The 19,884-nt window shown below is 34.1% G+C and overlaps 1 protein-coding gene across 1 annotated transcript in view; it reads right to left on the bottom strand.

Moving 5' to 3' along the window:
* Nucleotides 1–888: 888 nt before the first annotated feature.
* MMP16 (matrix metallopeptidase 16) overlaps nt 889–19,884 on the bottom strand; it is a 309,254-nt gene continuing 290,258 nt past the window's right edge. The window contains exons 9-10 of the mRNA XM_046027856.1: nt 12,696–12,811; nt 889–6,222 (exon numbers count right to left, since the gene is read on the bottom strand). Coding sequence (XP_045883812.1) covers nt 5,888–6,222; nt 12,696–12,811 — 451 coding nt within the window. The 3' untranslated portion in view covers nt 889–5,887. The remainder of the gene's footprint in view (nt 6,223–12,695; nt 12,812–19,884) is intronic.

Raw genomic sequence — 19,884 nt, 5'->3', positions numbered from 1 at the left:
GAAAGGCATAGAATCTTTAGATATCTTCGTAAATAATCTTTCTTTTTTTTATACTTATGCGCTAACCATGAATTAACTGGGTATGCCCTCATTTTCCTTAAAGAGCTTCAGTTGTGTACTGTTTTACAGTACTCATGACTTTATACCCTTACTTCATATAAAGAATTAGCATTGTTTTTAAAAAAAGATGCATGTTGCTGTCCAATTATATGCTCACAACTGTGTCTAAAAATTGAAGGCTGCTACATCAGTATTCTACCAGAATAGTGACACATTTTATATGTTTTTCACTCAATTTCTGTGAATTTGTCAGGGTTTGTTTAGATCAGTGTTCATTCTTAGGCTTTATATACTATTGGTTTAAGTTTCAACATAGAAATATGTATAAAATATTGAAAGATATTTGTAATTGATGTTGTTCATCTGAACTGAAATATCTCTGAATCATTTCAGAATGATATCAGTGGAAATACAAAATGATCTGAGTGGGACAGAAAGACAAAGGTTATCATTAGATGAGATTAGAACACTAAGGCAACTTCTTTGCTACTATTCCTAGTGTTTATGTTATATGATTTCTGAGGTAAATTTCTATCCTAGAGAAATGGCTTTTCTTAGGAGATTCTAACATATATCTTTCCAACTGAGGTTACTGAACACCTAACTTTTGACATTATTAGCCTATAAGGCAGTGCATTACTATCAGATGTATTTATGTAGGGTAACATCTAAAAACCAGTGGCTAATTATATACATTGATATATCACACACCCATTACTAATATGAAGAGCTTGAAATTATATTTTTCTCTATTTTTATACTTGCTAAAGTAAAATTTCCAGTTGTATTAAGGAATGCTGTAGTTAAGTTTTCATATTTTACAAAACACTCATTTTTCTTCTTCCATTTCCATTATATTTAATATATATAGTATTTAATTTTTATATTTATGGTGTGGTGCTCCATCTGCTTGCTGTTTTCTCTATTATATAAAGTTCTAATTTTTAAAATATAACTGATAAAATTTTTCAGATGTAACTTTGGTTCCCTTTTCAGCAACGAGGAACCTAAAACATAGATACACATCCTTTGCCAGTTATAACCTGCAGTCACAATAAAGCAATATCATGAAGGTGCATGAGATGCAGTGGAATGATTAAATCCTCTAATACTATTGACTTAAAACCTTTTGTGATACCATATATTGGCTGAGTTGATATTTACAGCTATTTATAAATAGCTTATCTGAATTTAACATTTTTGGTTTAGACGGCATGTTCTGTTTGACATCTGTGATATTTTGGAATGTGCTCTTGAGAGCATCAAAAATGAAATGAACTCTTCACTATGTTTGCTGAAAAAGATTTCACCACCATCCACGAGGTTGTTTCAGTATATGTTACAATCTCACAGACTCAATACTATCATTAAATCACCGCCTTTATTAGTTTCTGGAAATAATTCCAAAACTTTAAAAAAAAAAGATTTTTTTCATGACTCTTGTGTTAACTCAGTCTACTTGATTATAACATCCATTTCTCTTCAGATAGCACATTGAATTTAGTCAATATGGACACATATTTACTCTATGTAAGATTCACAAAGTGTGGGCATGTATTTGATACTAGAGATATCAGCATAATATGCAGAACTTGGAAGTATTATATTACTATACCTAGGATCCAGTATATACACATCATCCACATATTGGAACTACCAGTGAAGTTAGGCAATGTTCTCATCCACCACATTGCATTTTTTAATCACCCACAGAAAGGGAATAAAAATAAGTATATTGTATATGAAACAAATTGTGTCAATAGAAAAAGATTACAAGCAATCTGACTAGTAAAAGTAACATTTGCTTATTTCAGTAAATCAGTCTCTATCCTTTATTACTTAGTAATTATTTTCTGTAAATTATTACTCAGTAATTTATTACATCTGATTCAGAAAAGCCTTGCCCTCTGATTTATAACAGAAGTTGTCTTTGCTAGTATCATATAATGTTCTCTAATTTATCTATGGTATCTCTGCAGTTGTAAAGAGCTTCTGTATTCACCTGTTCTGATTGCCATGTTAGCAGACACTTTGTTCTAAAAGGAGTCAATAGTTAAATTCATAACCTCCTCTACAGTCTTGATGTGGATTTACTGCTTTATACGGAATACAGACTGACTGGCTATTTTAATACTTCATTTCAGTCCAGTTAATAATATATAGAACAATAGTTTTGGCTAAAATTATAAACTATAGAGTTAATTTATGTAAGGAACATTACCTTGTTTACATTTGTATTTATATTAAAGTATTAATAATGAAACAGAAGGAGAATTATGTTTTGTGATCATGAATGTGTTTTCATTTTGAGAAATCCTAGGTCTGAACTTTCCATGCTATTAATGATGTTTGATGAAAAATATTTGATAGATTTTATGTTTCTATTGATGCTGAACTTGGTACATTATGTTGTTGACCCATGAAAATTTACTCCACATTGTTTTTGAATCACTATTCTTATTTGCTGGACCAACTGTCTCTCTCTCTTTCATTATTCCAATAGGATTGAGACTTTTTTCCCCCAAACCCCAAATGGAAGAGGAGTCAGGAACCATACTCACAAAGTGCCCTGTGTACAATAAACAAATAGAATCTTGATGTTTGTGATTATATAGAACTTAATATTTTCTTATCTCTTGTAGCCTCACAGCCTGAACATTTATTCTAGTAAAGAGAGAAGCTGTATATGCCTTTTCTTATCGTATAAATCTCATCTCATATTGAAGTAAATATGACCCAACACTTATCCATGACATTTTCAGAATTCAAGCATAATGATAGGGTCTTTCCTTTCTTAATGTTATGATTATTTTCTAGCCCTTATATACTTACAGTCTTATAACGGATCAGGATATCGTGACAAATGAGTAAGAGGCAAAAGATTGCTTCTTCAATTTTTTTCTCATTTTAAAAAAAAGTAAAATCAGTGTTTAATGCAGTTTGATGGAATGCCTCAATGATTTACCCACGTCCCCAAATGACATAGTTCCTCATTTCTGTGTTTAGCAAAATAAAATTTCCAGTCATCTTTTTTTCTTGACATCAAGGTCCTAAAAGGATTAAACCCTCCCATAAGCAAACACTGGGTAAGTGAGCTTATGTATATAGTTCTCCATGCTCAGTAGAAGTGACTAATTCTTTATAATATTAGCATCATCTAGAATGGAAGCACTGAAAGCAATAGGACTGATTTTGGTCCTCTCCCCATGCTTTCTTTCTTGGCCTTCATATACATAATCTCTGATATCTTGTCAAAATACAGTTTGCATTGCATAATGTTTTGCTGTAAAGCCATTCCTCTTTTTTAACTGTTCTTTTTTCTTATCCTTACATTATATATGTTCCAGTTGTAAGAAATAACAATCTGCAAAGGCTTTGCAGCATGCCACCCATGATTACAAAATATTTTCCCAAACCAAATCATAAACATGTTGTTTAACTGAAAGACATTCTAATTTTCATGCTATGTTGAGTATAAATATAAATTCAAGGCAGCCAAACTCTCCCATTTCCAAATAAGAATATGTACCTGCACTCATTAAAAATCATCTGGAAATGTGTATTATTAGCAAATGAGTAAGAAATTTTCACTAGTATAAAATTCCTGCTTTATATAAAAGCCACACTGGCCATTCAAGTATTTTGAGGTTTTTTTTTCCCCTATAGTTTTATATTTGTACTGAAAATGATGAATTTGACTTAAAATTATATTAAAGGAAAATTAAAAGTCACTTCTACCTATAGGGCATTTTTTGAGTGTGCATGTAAATGGCAAAGTGTCCATCTGCAGATCCACCATCAACACTCTTTCTCTCTCTCTACTCTAAGGAAACAGCTCATGCTTACTAGGATTTTAGAGTACAGTTAACACTCCAAAGGAGAAGCAACACCAGATTTCCTTCAGTTTGTGCCAGTTTGCAAGTTAAAGGTCAAAGGGCAAAGACATAGAACAGGACTCTTCAAGGAAAATTTTCACAGAAGACAATGTTTAAGTTGTTGTTAATGACAGTCAACAGATCAATAATCAAGTTCAAGGCAAGCTGTTCATTGTTTCAAAAGCTAATCCCCTCAAAAGCTGGCTTTCACACAAAGCCAATGTCTGACTCATGGGGTGCATTCGGTCTGACCATCTCTGATAAGTTCACAGCCCAGTGGCTGTAAAGCCTTTCACTGCAAGAAGCAGCTCCTAAAAATCAATAAAGAGGTCTGTCAGTTGCTGACTTTTCTCTAGGAAAAAAATATTGATACAAACCTGCACTGCAGGTCACATGAAAATGACAATACTGCTGTTAGGACAAATTACACTCAACAATGAAATGCTTTGGTGGTCTCTTGGCTCTGTCAGTGATCAAATGGATGGCTAAATGCCAGAAGCCACACTAACCCTTTGAGAACTATGGTTGACATGCAATAGGTAATGCACTGGAGGATATTCATGCAATCTCAGAGTCATCATTTTAAGTCATTTTTAAAATGGCAATGCTAACTGCATGTACCAAGGCAAATTGAATTTTCATGCAATGGATTTTAAAACAGAAATTCAATATGTCTAAGAAAAAAAAAAAAGACTTAGGCTATTATAATCAGTTCTTCAAATAAAATTTCACTCTTACATTTTCTGAATAAAATATCTTTTATTTGCCAGGAAAAATTTTGGCAAGTAACATTTCTGTTTGCTATAAACGCATTTATGTAGTACCACAAATCACTTAAAAATTACATGGGATTATAGGATGTCTGTTTAAAAACCTGAACTTCTTGAACCTGTGTCTGTTTTTACCATTGCCCAGTTCTATAATTTACTAGATAGCAAGACTGACAATCCTAAGACTCTGAAAGCTAGTCTGATAGTTCTCAAAGGGTTACACCAATGTATTCCTAGTGTCACATATCCTTGCAAAATAACTGTCACTTTAAACCACTTTGGAGACATACTGCTTCTTGCTCTTAATGAATATTCCTGACAGACCCATGGAAGGCCTGGGGCAATGGCCTAATACAACTTGGGGAGATTATCACAATCATGTAGGGTCAGGTGGCAGGAAGGGGATTAGAAACACTTCAAAACAATCAAAAGGTCCTGTTTGAATATAGCTATGAATATAAATGTGATGAAACATTGAGGACATAGCTGAGAACAGCTGTATAAAACGAAAAATGGATGTATTATTAAGGCTGTTACTATATTGCAGATATTTTGGCCCCTTGTTTGTTGGAAAATGGCTGTCCCAACAGTCTAAAGTCCTGTATGTGTATTCCAGATCTCCCACCTGACAAAAATGAAGTGTAGGAGACTATCCATAGCAGTCAGAGAGCTATCTTCTTTGGAGACAAAGCTGTTTTGGGTCTTCACACTTTCCTGAAAGTTCAATTGTGGGTTTTTTGTTTAACCTTTTTTTTCTTTGCTTTAAAGCAAAAATTCATGGGTTTTTCCGTTTTGCTTTTTTCCCCCAGATATGGGCTCAGGCTTCAGAAGGAAAATAATATTGGAAACCTTTAAGAAGAATCTTTTCTTCTTTTTTTCCTCTTCTTTAGTTAATCCTGAAAATTTACTGGGCATTGAGCGTGCAGAGGAAAGGCCTAGAACTGAATGACAAAGAAAGACAAAGGACTGAAGAACGGCAGATACTGTGCATCATGGAAGCTTCCCCATGAGTGTATTTCCACTCATGTGCAGGACCAGCAACCCTCTGGGTTTGAAAGGTCAGCCCTGAATCAGGCTGCCACAAGCCTGCTCCTAGCTAGGAAACAGCATAACAGCTCTTGTCTTGAATCTCAAGTTACCACAAACTCCTGGAAAAGAAAGAAAGAAAAAAAAAACCCTACATCACACCCACTCTTGCATAGAGCGTTTACAGTACAGTATGTGGCGGGGTGTTCCTTTCCTCTTGAACTGGAACACAGTGTAAACCAATACAAGGAGGCATAAGGCCAAGATGCAGGGAATGACAATAGCTATGGCTTTCACAGTGCTGGCTGTGTTGTCCAGTTTGATGACAATGTCTACATCGTCTGGTGGGCTGTGTCCTTCTTTATCTCTGTCTGTTGGTCCATCACAGCCCATAAAATCCTTGAGGATGGATCTGGGATATCCAGGTTCTACTTTGAGTATCTGGTTGTTGAATTTCCAGTACTCCTTTCCTTTGTAGAAATACGTAAAGCCTAGAGGGGGGAAAACACACACACATAGGTACCACTTATTTTGAAGGTGTATATGTATAGAAATTCTTATTAATTTATATTGGGCTACTTTTTAAAAGATGTATTTTAAGGCCCTTCCATTTTGGTAGGAAGAAAACATTATCTTCAGCTTAGCTGTCTTTTGAAATAAATCTGGCTGGTATACTGTAGAAGTTGTACTTTCTAATGCCTATGGAAAGCCTAGCCTAGAGTCAGAATATCCATAGAGGACTACTGAAAGATCATGCTGAACACATCTTGTCCTAATCTGGAAGGAGAGCTTTACCCTGTTTCTTACTTGTAAGGTTGCAGTTTTAGATTTATCCATTAGGGTGATAATACCAACTTATACTGAAATATGCTGAGGCAGCCTTATGAACTGAAGCACTATGTGCCTGCAGAACTGCTGTTGAAGACATTGTACAATGTACCTGAGGAAGGCACTCCATGAAACACCTCAGGGGAAATTTCTAATCATCTCAGTATTGGGAACAGTTGTACTTAAACACTAGGTTCGCTCTTGTCATTTGGACAAGAAATCATAACAATTTGTAAGTCATGAAGCTATGGAGATGTTTTCTTTGCTAGGAATCTTAATAAGTAAATAGCTATTTGCTTTTCATCCAGAGCTGCTTCATGTCAGGTTTCTTTGTGACTGCACTTTTTGGACTTAATTCCTGCTTTGAGACAAAATTCAAGAAACCGAGAGGAATTACTTTAATGTTATCATTACTTAAAAACTGTATTTTGGGAGCTGTTTTGAATAGTATGCCTACTTTAGAGTTTGTAATCATTAATGAGGGTTTTATATATCCTGTATTATTGAGCACTTATTATGGAAGAAGTATTGTGCTTAAAGCCCAGTAAATGACATATTTTAATCCTCATAACCACTCTGTCAAGTAGAATTATTTACCTATACTTTTCAGGCAACGATACTGATGCTCAGAGGTAAGATACTATGTCCAAGTTCTGGTGAAAGCAGAAATTAAAGCTTGATCTAGTTCTAGAGCCTGAATACTTAATGATTTTCTTAAAACTGTGTCCTTTAAAGATCTCCTGTCATTTAACAAACACTTCTTGATTAAACATCACAGGTTGTGATAGGTAAAACCCATGCAACAAAAAACTGACACCTTTCAAAAAATTTCGTCTAGAATAGACCATCACTTCAGGTCACTTCATTTTGGAGATCATTCTGTTCAATGCCATAAAAATCTGCTATTACTTTTCATTTCGAAGGGCAGTTTTGCAATCAGAGTAACACGCCAAGTGAAAACAGGTGTATGGAGATTCAAATATTTCCGCAGGGAGCTGGTATTTGATCACGCTAATGAAATCCAATGTAATTACTCAACAAGCTTGGATGAAGAAATGTTGAGGACTTGCCAAATAATAGTACATTAGACAATCACAGTTGAATAATGGCATTGATTTAGAATTAAAAAGACCTTCAAAACAGGTGAACGTACTTCTTATATTTATAAACTGGAAACCCAACAGCTAGAAGTATCTTCATCTTTAATTTTTTTGTCAAAGCTAATTATGTGAACCTACTGGGTAACATACAAAAGTCAGAAGTTTCCATTTTCATATTTATGCAGGGCAAATTTTATAGCAGCACACTCCATATACAGAAGTAGAATGATAGTTTATCGAGTATATTTGTTAGAGATAACAAGTCTAGTCAGTAGAAGTTAAATAATAAAAATATTTGAAAAGAAGTGGGCTGCAATCTTGGTAATAGGAATCTGTCAAAATTTGATCCCACAATACTCATCTCATTCAATAATAAGAAATATGAAACAGCAGTTGGTGGAAGAAATGTTGATGTACTCATTTTTTTTTTCTTTTTCAAAAACAGCTTTGATGTTATACTCTTGTAGGTGTTATGCTTCTTAAGAATAGCAACTTCAGATGAATTCTTACCTGAATTATTATTTTTTGAGAAATCCTGAGAAAGAATTCAGTGGGGACTGTAATGAATTATGTGGTGACTTTTTTTTTCTCCCATATTTGACCAGATTTTACTCGTGACTTTTCTGGTGTTTAGTCCTAAAATGTAACAAGACACTGTCCATCATAATTGTCTTGTTCTAATTTAGTAGATGTCTCTGGATGATAGTGTCTCTGTGTTCTCTGTCTTCCACTTTTATGTATTTATTAGTAAGAAGTTAATTAGTATTTAATAAATGTGAATGAATAACTTTAACTTGTGGAAATACAGGTCTGAATCACAGCTGTACATTTTAACAGAGAATGAACACAGGGAGTAGAGACTCAGCAAGTCAACAGAATCAAGAGTCAAAACTATTTTAACAGCAATCAGCAAGAAGAAATGCAACCGTTTGAGTAGTGTCTTGTATTTGCCTCAAGATTGCATTTTCTAAGGAAGGAATAGAGAATACCTAGGTGGTATGGCTTGACAGCAATTAACATAGAAACAATTTGAAGGAGATGGAATGCAGCAGTTCTTTACTACAACTTTAATATGTGTTAAAAACTCACTGTTGCTTAAAACATAGATAATGAGTGCTAGGAAGAAATCATTCCACTATATTCTGCATGAGTCAAATCTCATTTAGATTATTGCATTTTCAAAGACTAAAAGTAAAGAGAAAAATGAAAAAAACTGTTAAATCAAGATGGTCTTACAGATGAAAAGCAGGAGGATGATGGCTCAGGAAGATACATTCTGAGAAAGCCTGGATTTGTCTAGTATGACAAGATAAAAAATTTAACCAGACATGACAGATAATCAGTTACTTTAATGATATACCATAGAGAAAGGTGTTAACTTTTCCTCTTTGGAGATAATGCATTCCAGCACATTCAGTGGGGCTAGAATGTCCTAGTTTCAAACCTCAAATATATAATCTTACCTTTTTTTATGATTATGAATAAGTTGCTTAAACTGATGCCAACTTCCTCATTTATCAATAATAATAAATGACATAAAAAGGTACTTATGTTAGACAAATTAGATAATGAATTTATGTAGTGTATCTGATATATGATAGGCATTCAATAAATAGCACAAGTATTCATATGTATGAAGATGGCAGAATTAATATCAGTAGGTGTATATGGAGGCACATTCCACCTTAACATGAAAAATATCCTTCAAACACCTATATAGCTGAGCTGCTGAATTTGTGGACTTTCATTTGTTTGTTTAAGATTACAAGTAGGAGAAGATCCCAACGAAGAAATTCCTACACTGATGGAAGGATAGACATTCAGTGTTCTACAATCTCCAGCTTTTATGACTACCAAATTTCATGTGCATAGACTTAAAAGGAATTACTTTGAGTCAAAATATAAATATAAAGGTATTTATTTAACAATTTGAACTTGTTATCTTTCTTATATAAACCTAAGGGAAGAATTTAAATATGAATTTTTTTTTTTTTTTTTTTAAGATTTTATTTATTTATTTGACAGATCACAAGTAGGCAGAGAGGCAGGCAGAGAGAGAGGAGGAAGCAGGCTCCCTGCGGAGCAGAGAGCCCGATGCGGGGCTCGATCCCAAGACCCTGAGATCATGACCCGAGCCGAAGGCAGCGGCTCAATCCACTGAGCCACCCAGGCGCCCCTTAAATATGAATTTAAGGTAAGAAGCTACAAGCATGAAATCTGTAGATAATAAAAAGTGGAGAATTTGCTGTTGATAGACCAAAGCCTTCCAGATTCTTTGATATTGCTATTGCACTGAACAAGGGTTTCAGACAGATGAAAAATCTCCTCGAGGGAGGGAATTTTTAGAATAATGGAAGGATAAAATTAATTTATAAGACCAGTATTTATTGTATGTTTAGTATGTGACTGCCTTCAAAGAGTTTATACTAGAGGGGATGATGAGCATATAAACTGATCATTGTAATATGAGATTTGAGTAGAAGGGATGGGGTAATCACAAACAGATATTCAAGGAGAATATTCTGAAAGATGAAGAGTGAGTTCAGTGTTGAGGGATATCAAAGAGGGGGCTAGACCAGGAAAGGTCCAGAAGACATAGATATATTGCAGTTTCATCTGTAGTTTCTATTCACTTGTAAGCATTGATTTTCCCAAAATGCTTCATTTGTCAGGATTTTACAGTTATTTTTTTGTTATGTGAAACCATGAAATTCTGAATATAAGAAACTTTTTTTTTTCTTTTGAAATTGACCCTTGAGGTGGGAAGATCAGGGGGAAATGCTCATGGAAATATGATCTTAGCAGTCTCAGTCCTGTTTTGTACAACGCAACATTTTCACCTTTGTGAAAATTGATAGTATTTTGTTAATTGTATTAATATGACATAAAACGGATATAATTATATATTCTGATTTTGAAATTTTGATATGTTGCTTCATAGTTGTTCAGAAACTATGAAAGAGTTGATTCAGTTCAGAGTATACTTCTCAGCACAATTTCACTGATTTATACTGAATATTACTAAATATTCAGGTGGAAAAGAATATGAAAAATCATGGGGTGGGGGTAGCAAGAAGATTTTTTTTTGTTTTTATATATATAATTTTATAAACTATCTCAGGTATTAGTGGCCTTGTAGATAGAAACAGGGAAAATGAAAACCATTAATGTGATAAGGAATTAAGATTATGTGTATTGTGTCTACTTTTCCATCGTTGGAAACAGTTTATTATTTATTTTAAAAGTTATTTTTATCTTAAAAGATAAACTCAGTTTAACAATTAATAAAGATAAGAAATTATTAACCAAACTTCCTAGAGTTAATAACACTGCAGTTAAGATCTTGGTTGAATTTTCTTTGCCTTATTTTTGTATGGTATATGATAACTTTTATTGAAGACAGTCGAGAGCAGTGGTAAGACTTCTGTAAGTATTAGCTAGAGTTGGTTTTATCTGGGTTTTAATAAACCCCTTTATTCTAACCTCAAGAAATCCCCTCTCCCTCTAGTTTCTTCCTTGGTGACACCTATAATTCATAGGGGCGATCTTAATTTTCTGCCTCCATGTGATCATTTTTCACATTTTTTTTCCATTTCTTTGCTTTTTTCATCCTCACCTGCATAGTTTGAGTTTTGGGCCCTATTTTCATCTGATTAATTGCCTCCAATGTGACTGCACTGTTACTTCCTTCATTTTCTTATTGATATCCTCTTGACAGATATGTCTTCATCTTTATTTGTCCTCATCTATGGATTTCTGCTTTGATCACATATAGGCTCTATCTCTTAACTGTTTCTGAACCAATAGAATATACACCAAATTGATAATTCTCAACAAGTGCTATGATCAGGGCTTCAAGGTTCTTTTTTACTTTGCTTCTCCCTATAGCATACTACTTGTGGAGCACTATCATACAGAATGTAGTGTGTCATTTCATATAACAAGGGTCAAAATACAGTTCGTGTACTTTGACTTTTCTGATTGGTGTTTATTGATCCTGGGTCACAGTTCCTTCAGGTTTTTACTCAGTGTATAGTTGTCTTAAAATCTGGCAATATGCTGATTGTTAATTGTAGTCTTCCTTGGTGGTGTTGATTTTTCAGTCTCCTCCCATTTCTTCAGTTAAATTTTTTGTTCTTTCCTCAACTGATATATTTAATTTTGTTTTTATAAGTGATGTTAATTTTATTCTTGTTGCATATATGTTACAGACTTTTCATTCTATTGAGGACTCAAATGGTATACATTTTCTTATGGCTCCTATTACAAATCATTTGATGGGGTATGTTTTTTGTATACATTTTAGAATGATTTCTTTCCTTTGTTCTGGAATATTGTGCATAAATCCTATTTTGACTATTATTATGGTTTATTCCTATTCACTGATTTCTGAATGAGGAGAGAAATGTTGAGATTTTACATATGCCAACAGATAGGAGTGTATGGATTTTCCCTCACTTGGCTAACTTTCCCCTTAGGATCTGGCTGAAACTCAAATTCTGAGATGGAGAGCAAGGAATGTGGGCAGCTCTCTGCTCTGCTTCTTGTTATTAAGCAGTCATGCAGTCACTTAGCCTGATTGTATTGAGTTGGGATCTTCCCTGTTTGCTGACACTCTAAGCCAAAGCTGACATTGAAAAATTAAAATCTTCAACATGCACAATTGCCGGTGTCTTTGTGTCTCAGCCCATATGTACAACATACCTTCCTTGTGACCAGCTCTGTCCCTTTTATGTCTGTTACTAACTTTATAGGCATTTTGATAGAAAAATAGGTGATATTGCTTTGAAGGTATCCAAACCCTCCATTTTTAAAAAATTGCCTCTATTTTTTTCTCATAAATTGAAATAAGCTGAGGTTAGAAAACATCTGGAGCATAATATTAAACGTAATTCTAGGATGGAAAGTTCATGTAAATATAATACATTATAGTCCTAGTATGGTACTTTCTAATGATTTAATTTAACATAGTGAAAAATTAGAATTCATTGTTGAAATAGTAAACTCATGAAATACATAATGTACATGCTGCATACCATTTTCTTTGTGCACAAAGGCTCCTTGAGGAGATTCAGGGATACCTTTCCAGACTGTGATTGGTTTGGGATAGCCAGGATCCATGGTCTTCATTTCTTCACTGTATCTCCAATACCTAAAAAGGGTAATAAACAAAACAAAACAAAACAAAAAAAGTACATAGGGAAGGAAATTATGTATACACAGTAATAGTTAGTATTCATTGAATCCTTGCTGTATGCTGTATCTGTTAATGGTTTACAGGACTCAGTAAAAACACTAGAAAGAGAGTGGACACAAACAGCATTCATTATGTTTCCTTTCTTGCACATGTTAAAAGTGGGTATTGTTGCTGTGTATTTATTCAGTCTGCTAAAATTAATTTAAAAACTCTAGCTAAATACATTGTGCTTGCTAAATATATTTAAGTTATCACTAATCTATGGATAAACAAGAGGTTTTTATGATTTCTTATAAAACTTGCTTAGGCAGCAGAGCACTTTTTTTTTGGAATCATCTTTAGCAGAATCTTTATTTATTCATTTAAGAAATATTTACTGAGTACCTTTTATGTTCCTGGCATATTTTAGGTGTTAGAGATACAACTTTGAACAAAACAGATATTCTCCAGCTCTCATCAGTCTTACATTTTGGGATATGTACAGGTCATAGGCAATAAAACAATTTCTTAGTAAATACATACTGTGATAGGAGATGTTAAGATTCAAAAACAAGCAGTAAATTTAGCTAGGAATATGGAGAAGCAATTTTAATTAGTGGACATAGAGTCCTTTCTTTATCAGACATTTGAGCAGAAAGGAGTAAGGTACGACGCATATAGCTTTTAGGAGAAATACTTTCCAGGTAGAGGGACTAGTTAGTGAAAAGTTACTGTGGCAAGCACAAACTTGGAGTACTTAAGCACCCACAAAGAGGCTAGGGCGACTAGGATTGAGTTAACATATGGAAGAAAAGGTCAGAGTGGGAACCAGAATCTAAGATTAGATAGACCTTTATACAATTGCAAAGCCTCTGGTTTTCCACTAAGGGATATGTGAAGCCAACATAGATTTTGAGCAGGGAAGCTTCAAGATATGGCTTATGTTTGAAAGGAACATGCTGGCTGCTTTGATTTAAATAGACTTAAGGAGGTAAAATAGAAGCAGGGGTACCAATTCAGATGTCACTGCAGTAAACCTTGGCCTAGAATGTAAATTGTAGAGTTAATGATAATTCAAGAGATTAGGATATATTTTGAAGGAAAATCCCAAAGAGCTTACTAATGTATTGAATGCAGGATGCGAGAGGAGGAAGTTGAGCATAACTCAAGAACTGGGGCCTGAACATGTGGAAGAATAATGTCACCATTCAGTAAGATAAGGAAATGGGGGAACGTAAGTTCATTTGGTTGGAAGAATGATGAGTTTGGCTTTAGATATGTAAAATTCAGGTACCTGCAAGACATCAAAGTGAAGAATTGTTGATGAGGCAATTGGGTATATGAGTATAGACTTTAGGGCAGGTCTTGACTGGAGCCCTTGGTGTATAGATAGGAGAACCAGATAAAAGGAAAGCTTGTGAAGAGTCAGAACTCTCAGATCCCCATGCCGTCATAGGGTGGCCCATGAGCCACTCCCACAGAACTACTAGACATCCAATGAATAAACCGTAACCAGCTCTACTATCCTGGCTCATTATTGTTTAAAATGTTCTAGGAATTAAAGGAATTTATGTCTTGAATGTTCAAAAGAAATGACAAAACTGGAGTGAAACCATTGATAGTTCACAGTATATTGCATACTTTAAGGCAGCCATATGATCTATGCATTATCTCATTTAATCACAACAAACCCATGATAGTCATCACTGTCCCCTTCTAAGAGAAGAGAATTCTACAGAGGACAATGAGGGTTACATTTATAACCAGTTCTATCTGACTTTAAAAGTCCCTACTCTTGGGGGCACCTGGGGCACCTAAGTGGTTCAGTTGGTTAAATGACTGCCTTCGGCTCAGATTCTGGGATCAAGCCCCACATCAGGCTTCTCTCTCTCCCTCTCGTAGGCCCCCTGCTTGTGTTCTCGCTCTCTCTGTCAAATAAGTAAATAAAATCTTTTTTTTTTTAAGTCCCTATTCTTTCCTTCAAGCACACCAGATATGTTTTCCAAATTTAAATTTATGTAGCAACCTTTTGTCTTTTTTTCCACTAAACATCTCTTATCATCTGCTAAAGCTAGTGTTTTATCAACACAGGTTTGGGAAGTGACATACTTAATGCATTATCTTGGGATTAGGCACTTTGGCTGAAATCAGAAAAAAAAATAAAAGTTTTTCTGGTCCTTTTTGGATTTTTTTTTTTTATTCTAGGCCTATGGAAGATTCTTATTCTACAGAGTTATGGGGTTTTGTACATTAGGTTTTGCTGTAATTCCCTAGAAATATCCAGTCAAGTAGCATCTGGAATATTAGCAACCGTTCCATTCTCAAGGTTTAAATGGAAAAGAGAAAAAGATTGTTTCAGGAAGTATTCCAGTAAGTAACCATAAGGCAGATTTTATCCAAAAAGGGAAATACCCTCTTACAGGTATTTATTGCAGATTCTTATCTCAAGAGGATGAGAACAGATCTGATGGAAAGGTCAGGAAAATCTTCATGGAGAAGACTGAGCTAATATAAGGTGATTGGGCCTGTCTTTTTGAAGACAAGTTGGCAGAATGATTAGCGTATTATCCTACCAATTTTGAAATATATTTTCGTTCACATTTATTTCATGGGAACATCTGCTTTAAAAATATTCTTGAATATTCTCTTTCACAGTTCCTTCTGTGATGAATATAGAATGATTAATGTGGTTGAGATCACCCTCAAAATTTCAAGATATCTTCTCTCAAGTAAATATTTCAGTGGGGTTTGCAACAGTCATATAATCAACTGGTTCCTGCACTTGACCACAGAGAAAACCTCTCAGAGAGAACTAGTCAAATGCCTGATTTTCGGATTCTAAGAAACATTTTTTCCCACATCTTATATCAGTCTGCTGACTGATGCACTTTATAGTAGATGCACTTTATAGTAGATACTGTATCAAAGTTTACTTGGTAGAGTTTTTCCCTCCATATTAGTTTAAATACTGACATGTTTTACAATAAATACCATTTTTAGATATAAGCTATAACTTAAAGTAAGGTATTGCTAAGCCAGAGGTTTGGAACAATTAAAAATCCTGGGGACAATGGGGTCACACCCTGTATGTAATTTAAGAAAGATTAACTACATACAATACAGGGTTGTTCTCTGAGAAGTAGTTGTGACAATGTTCATATGTAGGTTTTTGTAGCTATAAAGTAAATTTGTACATACATTGAGGGATAAATCCCTCAACAATCTTCTATATTGCATATTACAGTATTTTCTATGATCATATCCTAAACACAGATTTAGTATGTATGGTCTCTCAACTCAGTCAGTGCTAGAGCATTAAAAGATAATGATTTAGTCACATTTGCTCTTTTGAAATGTTGCAGAGTTGAGACTCTAATGCTGCTGATTCGTAGTTTAGCACATTACTGTTATTGTTTCCTTTGGCGAGCATTCTTATTCTCTTGGTGCTATCTCTCAAACTCTTCAGATATATTGCTCGAGTATAATTTTCCTTCTTTTCTCCTGCTCATTCATAGATCCATTGACCCATCAATACTTTTTTGAGCCAGGCACATAAGATTCATAAAGATCACATTTCAAGAAAATATAAATGGAATGTTCGTATCAATAAGAGACAAAAACTGTCCATGTAATGGTATACAACATTTTGTTAAATGCTTTTTCTGCTATGAAAAAAAATGGTATAGAAAATTCTAGAATGCCATACTTTAATGGGATGTTGCTGGATACTGAATTCAAACTGAAAAAAAGGTGGCTCCAAGGGTTATTTCACATGACCCAGCCATTTCTTCATCCTAGTTTGTCTCATTTCTGTACTACAGAGTCAAGACTACTTGCTTCTCTTAAGTTACACAAGATATAGGACCACTTCTTTTTTTCATACCCAAATAGTTATAAAAAAACTATACTTTTCAGAAACATTCTTAAACATGCAGCAGAATTGGAAATATTAATTTATACTGTGTTGGATGATTTTAAAAACATATATTGAGTAATTCATAAACACACAAATTAAGCTGGAGAAAATAAATGTGTTTTTCTGTTTGACTATTAGTGGTAAAAATAGTAAAAACCAAAGTGGATCTAAATTTTGTCTTTCATTGAGAATATCTTAAAATTCATAAAAGTTAAGCTTAGAATGAAGTATGGCAATAGAGTCCTGTATATTTGTGAGAAGATGCTGACAGATGATTTAGAAACATAGCATTTTAGAGTTAAATGCTAGGAGGATCCAAAATGTATCCAAGTATCAAATTATAGTGTATTAAGAAAAGGGCAAGTAGGAATCTGAGGAACCAAGTTCCAGGCTATATGTAAAATAGTGAAATAGTGGAAATTTTAATCTCACTTTACAGATCTGTTTAAAGAGCCATCATTTCAGCTATCCTTCTGGCTCTCTCTATACTTAGGAGATTTGTGGTAGGCCCCTGCTCTTAATACAAATGATGTTTACCATTCTTTAATGTGTACCTCAGACTGATCTTTCCACTGAGAAGCAAACTTGATTATCCAAGTACCTACTTGATTCATCCAGTTGGTATGTAAAAATGCATCTCAACCTAAATATGAACATTTCAATCTTTTAATCCCCTTTCCCCAGTATTCCTTCCCCTGTCTGCCCTATCTCCAGAAATGACGCCATCTACTCAGTTTTTCAGGTAAAAAACCTAGAATTTATCTTTAATTTTCTTTCTCTCATCTCTAGGATCCAAGTTTTCTTTTTTCTCACCCCTAGGATCCAAGCTGTAACAAAGACTTGTTCTGATTACATTCAAATTATATCCTGTACCTACCCTTTTTGCTCTATCTCCACTACCACCATCGTATCCCTCTGTACTACTCCAACAACCTGCCAGTTATTCTCTTTGCTTCCCTCCTGAAGCCCATTCTTCACACAGAAACCATAGTGATGTTTGTGAATACAAATCAGGTCATTTCCCTTTCCTCTTGAAAATTCTCCAATGCCTTTCCATTGTTCTTAGAATAAAATCCAATATCTTTGCTATGGTCTATAGGGCCCCATATAATCTGGTTTCTACTTACCTATTTGACTTCCTTTACCACTTCACTTGCTATTCTCTAGCCAGAATGTTTTAACTGATTTAAACATTCCAGTATTAATGTTTTTGTACATTATGTCATCTGCCTACAACACATTGTTCCAGACAGCTTCATGTGGCTGAAACTTCACCTGTTCAAGTCCCCACTCTAGTGTCCCCTTCATAAGTGAGGCTTTCTCTGACTTCCACACTAATTTTCTAACTGTTCCTTACCATCCATGAGTCTCTATCACATAATGTGATAAATCAAATTTATTTCTTTGTAGCATTTATCAATGTTAAAGTTTCAGGCTCATTTACTTGTTTACTGTTTACCACTGTCTCTTTTAATAGAAGTTAAGTGCCATGGGAGCAGAAAACTTGTGGTCCTTTCTAGCACAGTTCACAACATATATGCTCAAAATATTTTTTTGAATAAATGAATGAGGGTATGCCAGGACTACTATTGAAATCCTAAGGAAGTAGGATTTAGAGCTATTGAGAATGGAAAAGACTGTCTCATAGTCATACTGTCACCACGGAGTTGGATTAGAGTAAGATGAATTCCTACTGTGGAGTGTAACTGAGTGTGTCTATACATTGGGTAGGACGTGAACAAGATTCAGGGCTGACATATGGTAGCACTTGGACCAAATCTAATTTAAAGCTGTGCTTTGTTTGTCTAGCAAATTAAATAAATGATTCTGGTTTTGAGTGCTTTTCTAGTGTATTTTTGTACTTTCCAGTTCACTACAGTACCCATCATTTCCTACTATCGCCTTAACATACTATTGCTGTACCTAGTAGTTTATTTCTTATTTGCCCAACCCTTTAACGCAATTGAGTTTTTTATGCCTGGGCTAGACTATTTCTAAAACCCTTTCTAATCTTAACCTTAGAGAAATGGAAACCTGTTAACACCCATACTCCTCACCTACCCCGACACCCTTCTTAAGCAGAAATATTGCAGTGGGAGAAAAAGGAGAAGTAAGTAAGTACAAAACAATTTCTCTCAAAAATATATATAGAACATAAAACATTAAAAATTGATAAGTATTAAAAAATATACAATAAGGAAGAAAGACAAACTGAATTCGTATATAAAAGTTACAACCAAATTGTTGTTTATATGTTTCAGTTAGGTAGTTTACTGTCTTGTCCATATACTTTTAATCTTGAATGAATATACTGATAAACTGTGATTTTGGAATTATAGAAGTATGTGAATATGAAGTAATCTGCTTATAAAACATCTATGACTTATGAAATCCTATATAAGATCATACACATGGAAATTAATCAGATTCCTCTTTTAAATATTTTTAAATCTATAAAATCAATTAATTAGGTAGAGCTTAAAGTATTTCTTCTCTCTATTTGCCTGTAGCTTCTCAAGTAGGAAACAAATGAACTAAAACTCCTTTTCCCATTTACTACTGCCTTCATTCTAGTATGAATTTGGTATCTAACCTTCATTGATTTCACTGATTTAGAAACATTTCGTTTCTAAACTCATTTTTCAATAAGTGCTAAATTTTTATATTGGAAACATTTTAAAAGTAATACCTACATGTGTGAAAAAAAATAGGCTATCTGATAATAGAATGGCAGTTTTATTACCATCTGTGAAATTCTGTGAAAGCTGTTCCATGAAAGCTAAACTTCATGTTCTGTCCTGCAGAAGTGTGTTTCATCAACCTTTTGTTTCTACACCTTTCTCCAAAAACAAACAAATAAGAAAACCCAAAACAACAAAAAAACTCCTTATTGAACCTGGTTCTAAAAGAGTACATTCAAGCAATTAAATTGCTTGGGACTTAAACTCTAACAACCTTCAGGTTTGTTATTTTAAAGAATATGTTTGAAATCTGCAGAATTATTTTCATTAGTGCTCACCATGCTGTGGCCATCAATTTCTTCTTCTTCTTTCATACTCTATTACACTCATATCTTCCTGAGAATCATATACTTTTTGTGGCTATAAGTAGCATCTTCTCCTTTAATAAAATT

The sequence above is a fragment of the Meles meles genome, chromosome 1 (assembly GCF_922984935.1).
Source record: "Meles meles chromosome 1, mMelMel3.1 paternal haplotype, whole genome shotgun sequence".
NCBI lineage: Eukaryota > Metazoa > Chordata > Mammalia > Carnivora > Mustelidae > Meles > Meles meles.
This window is presented reverse-complemented; position numbering and strand designations above follow the sequence as displayed.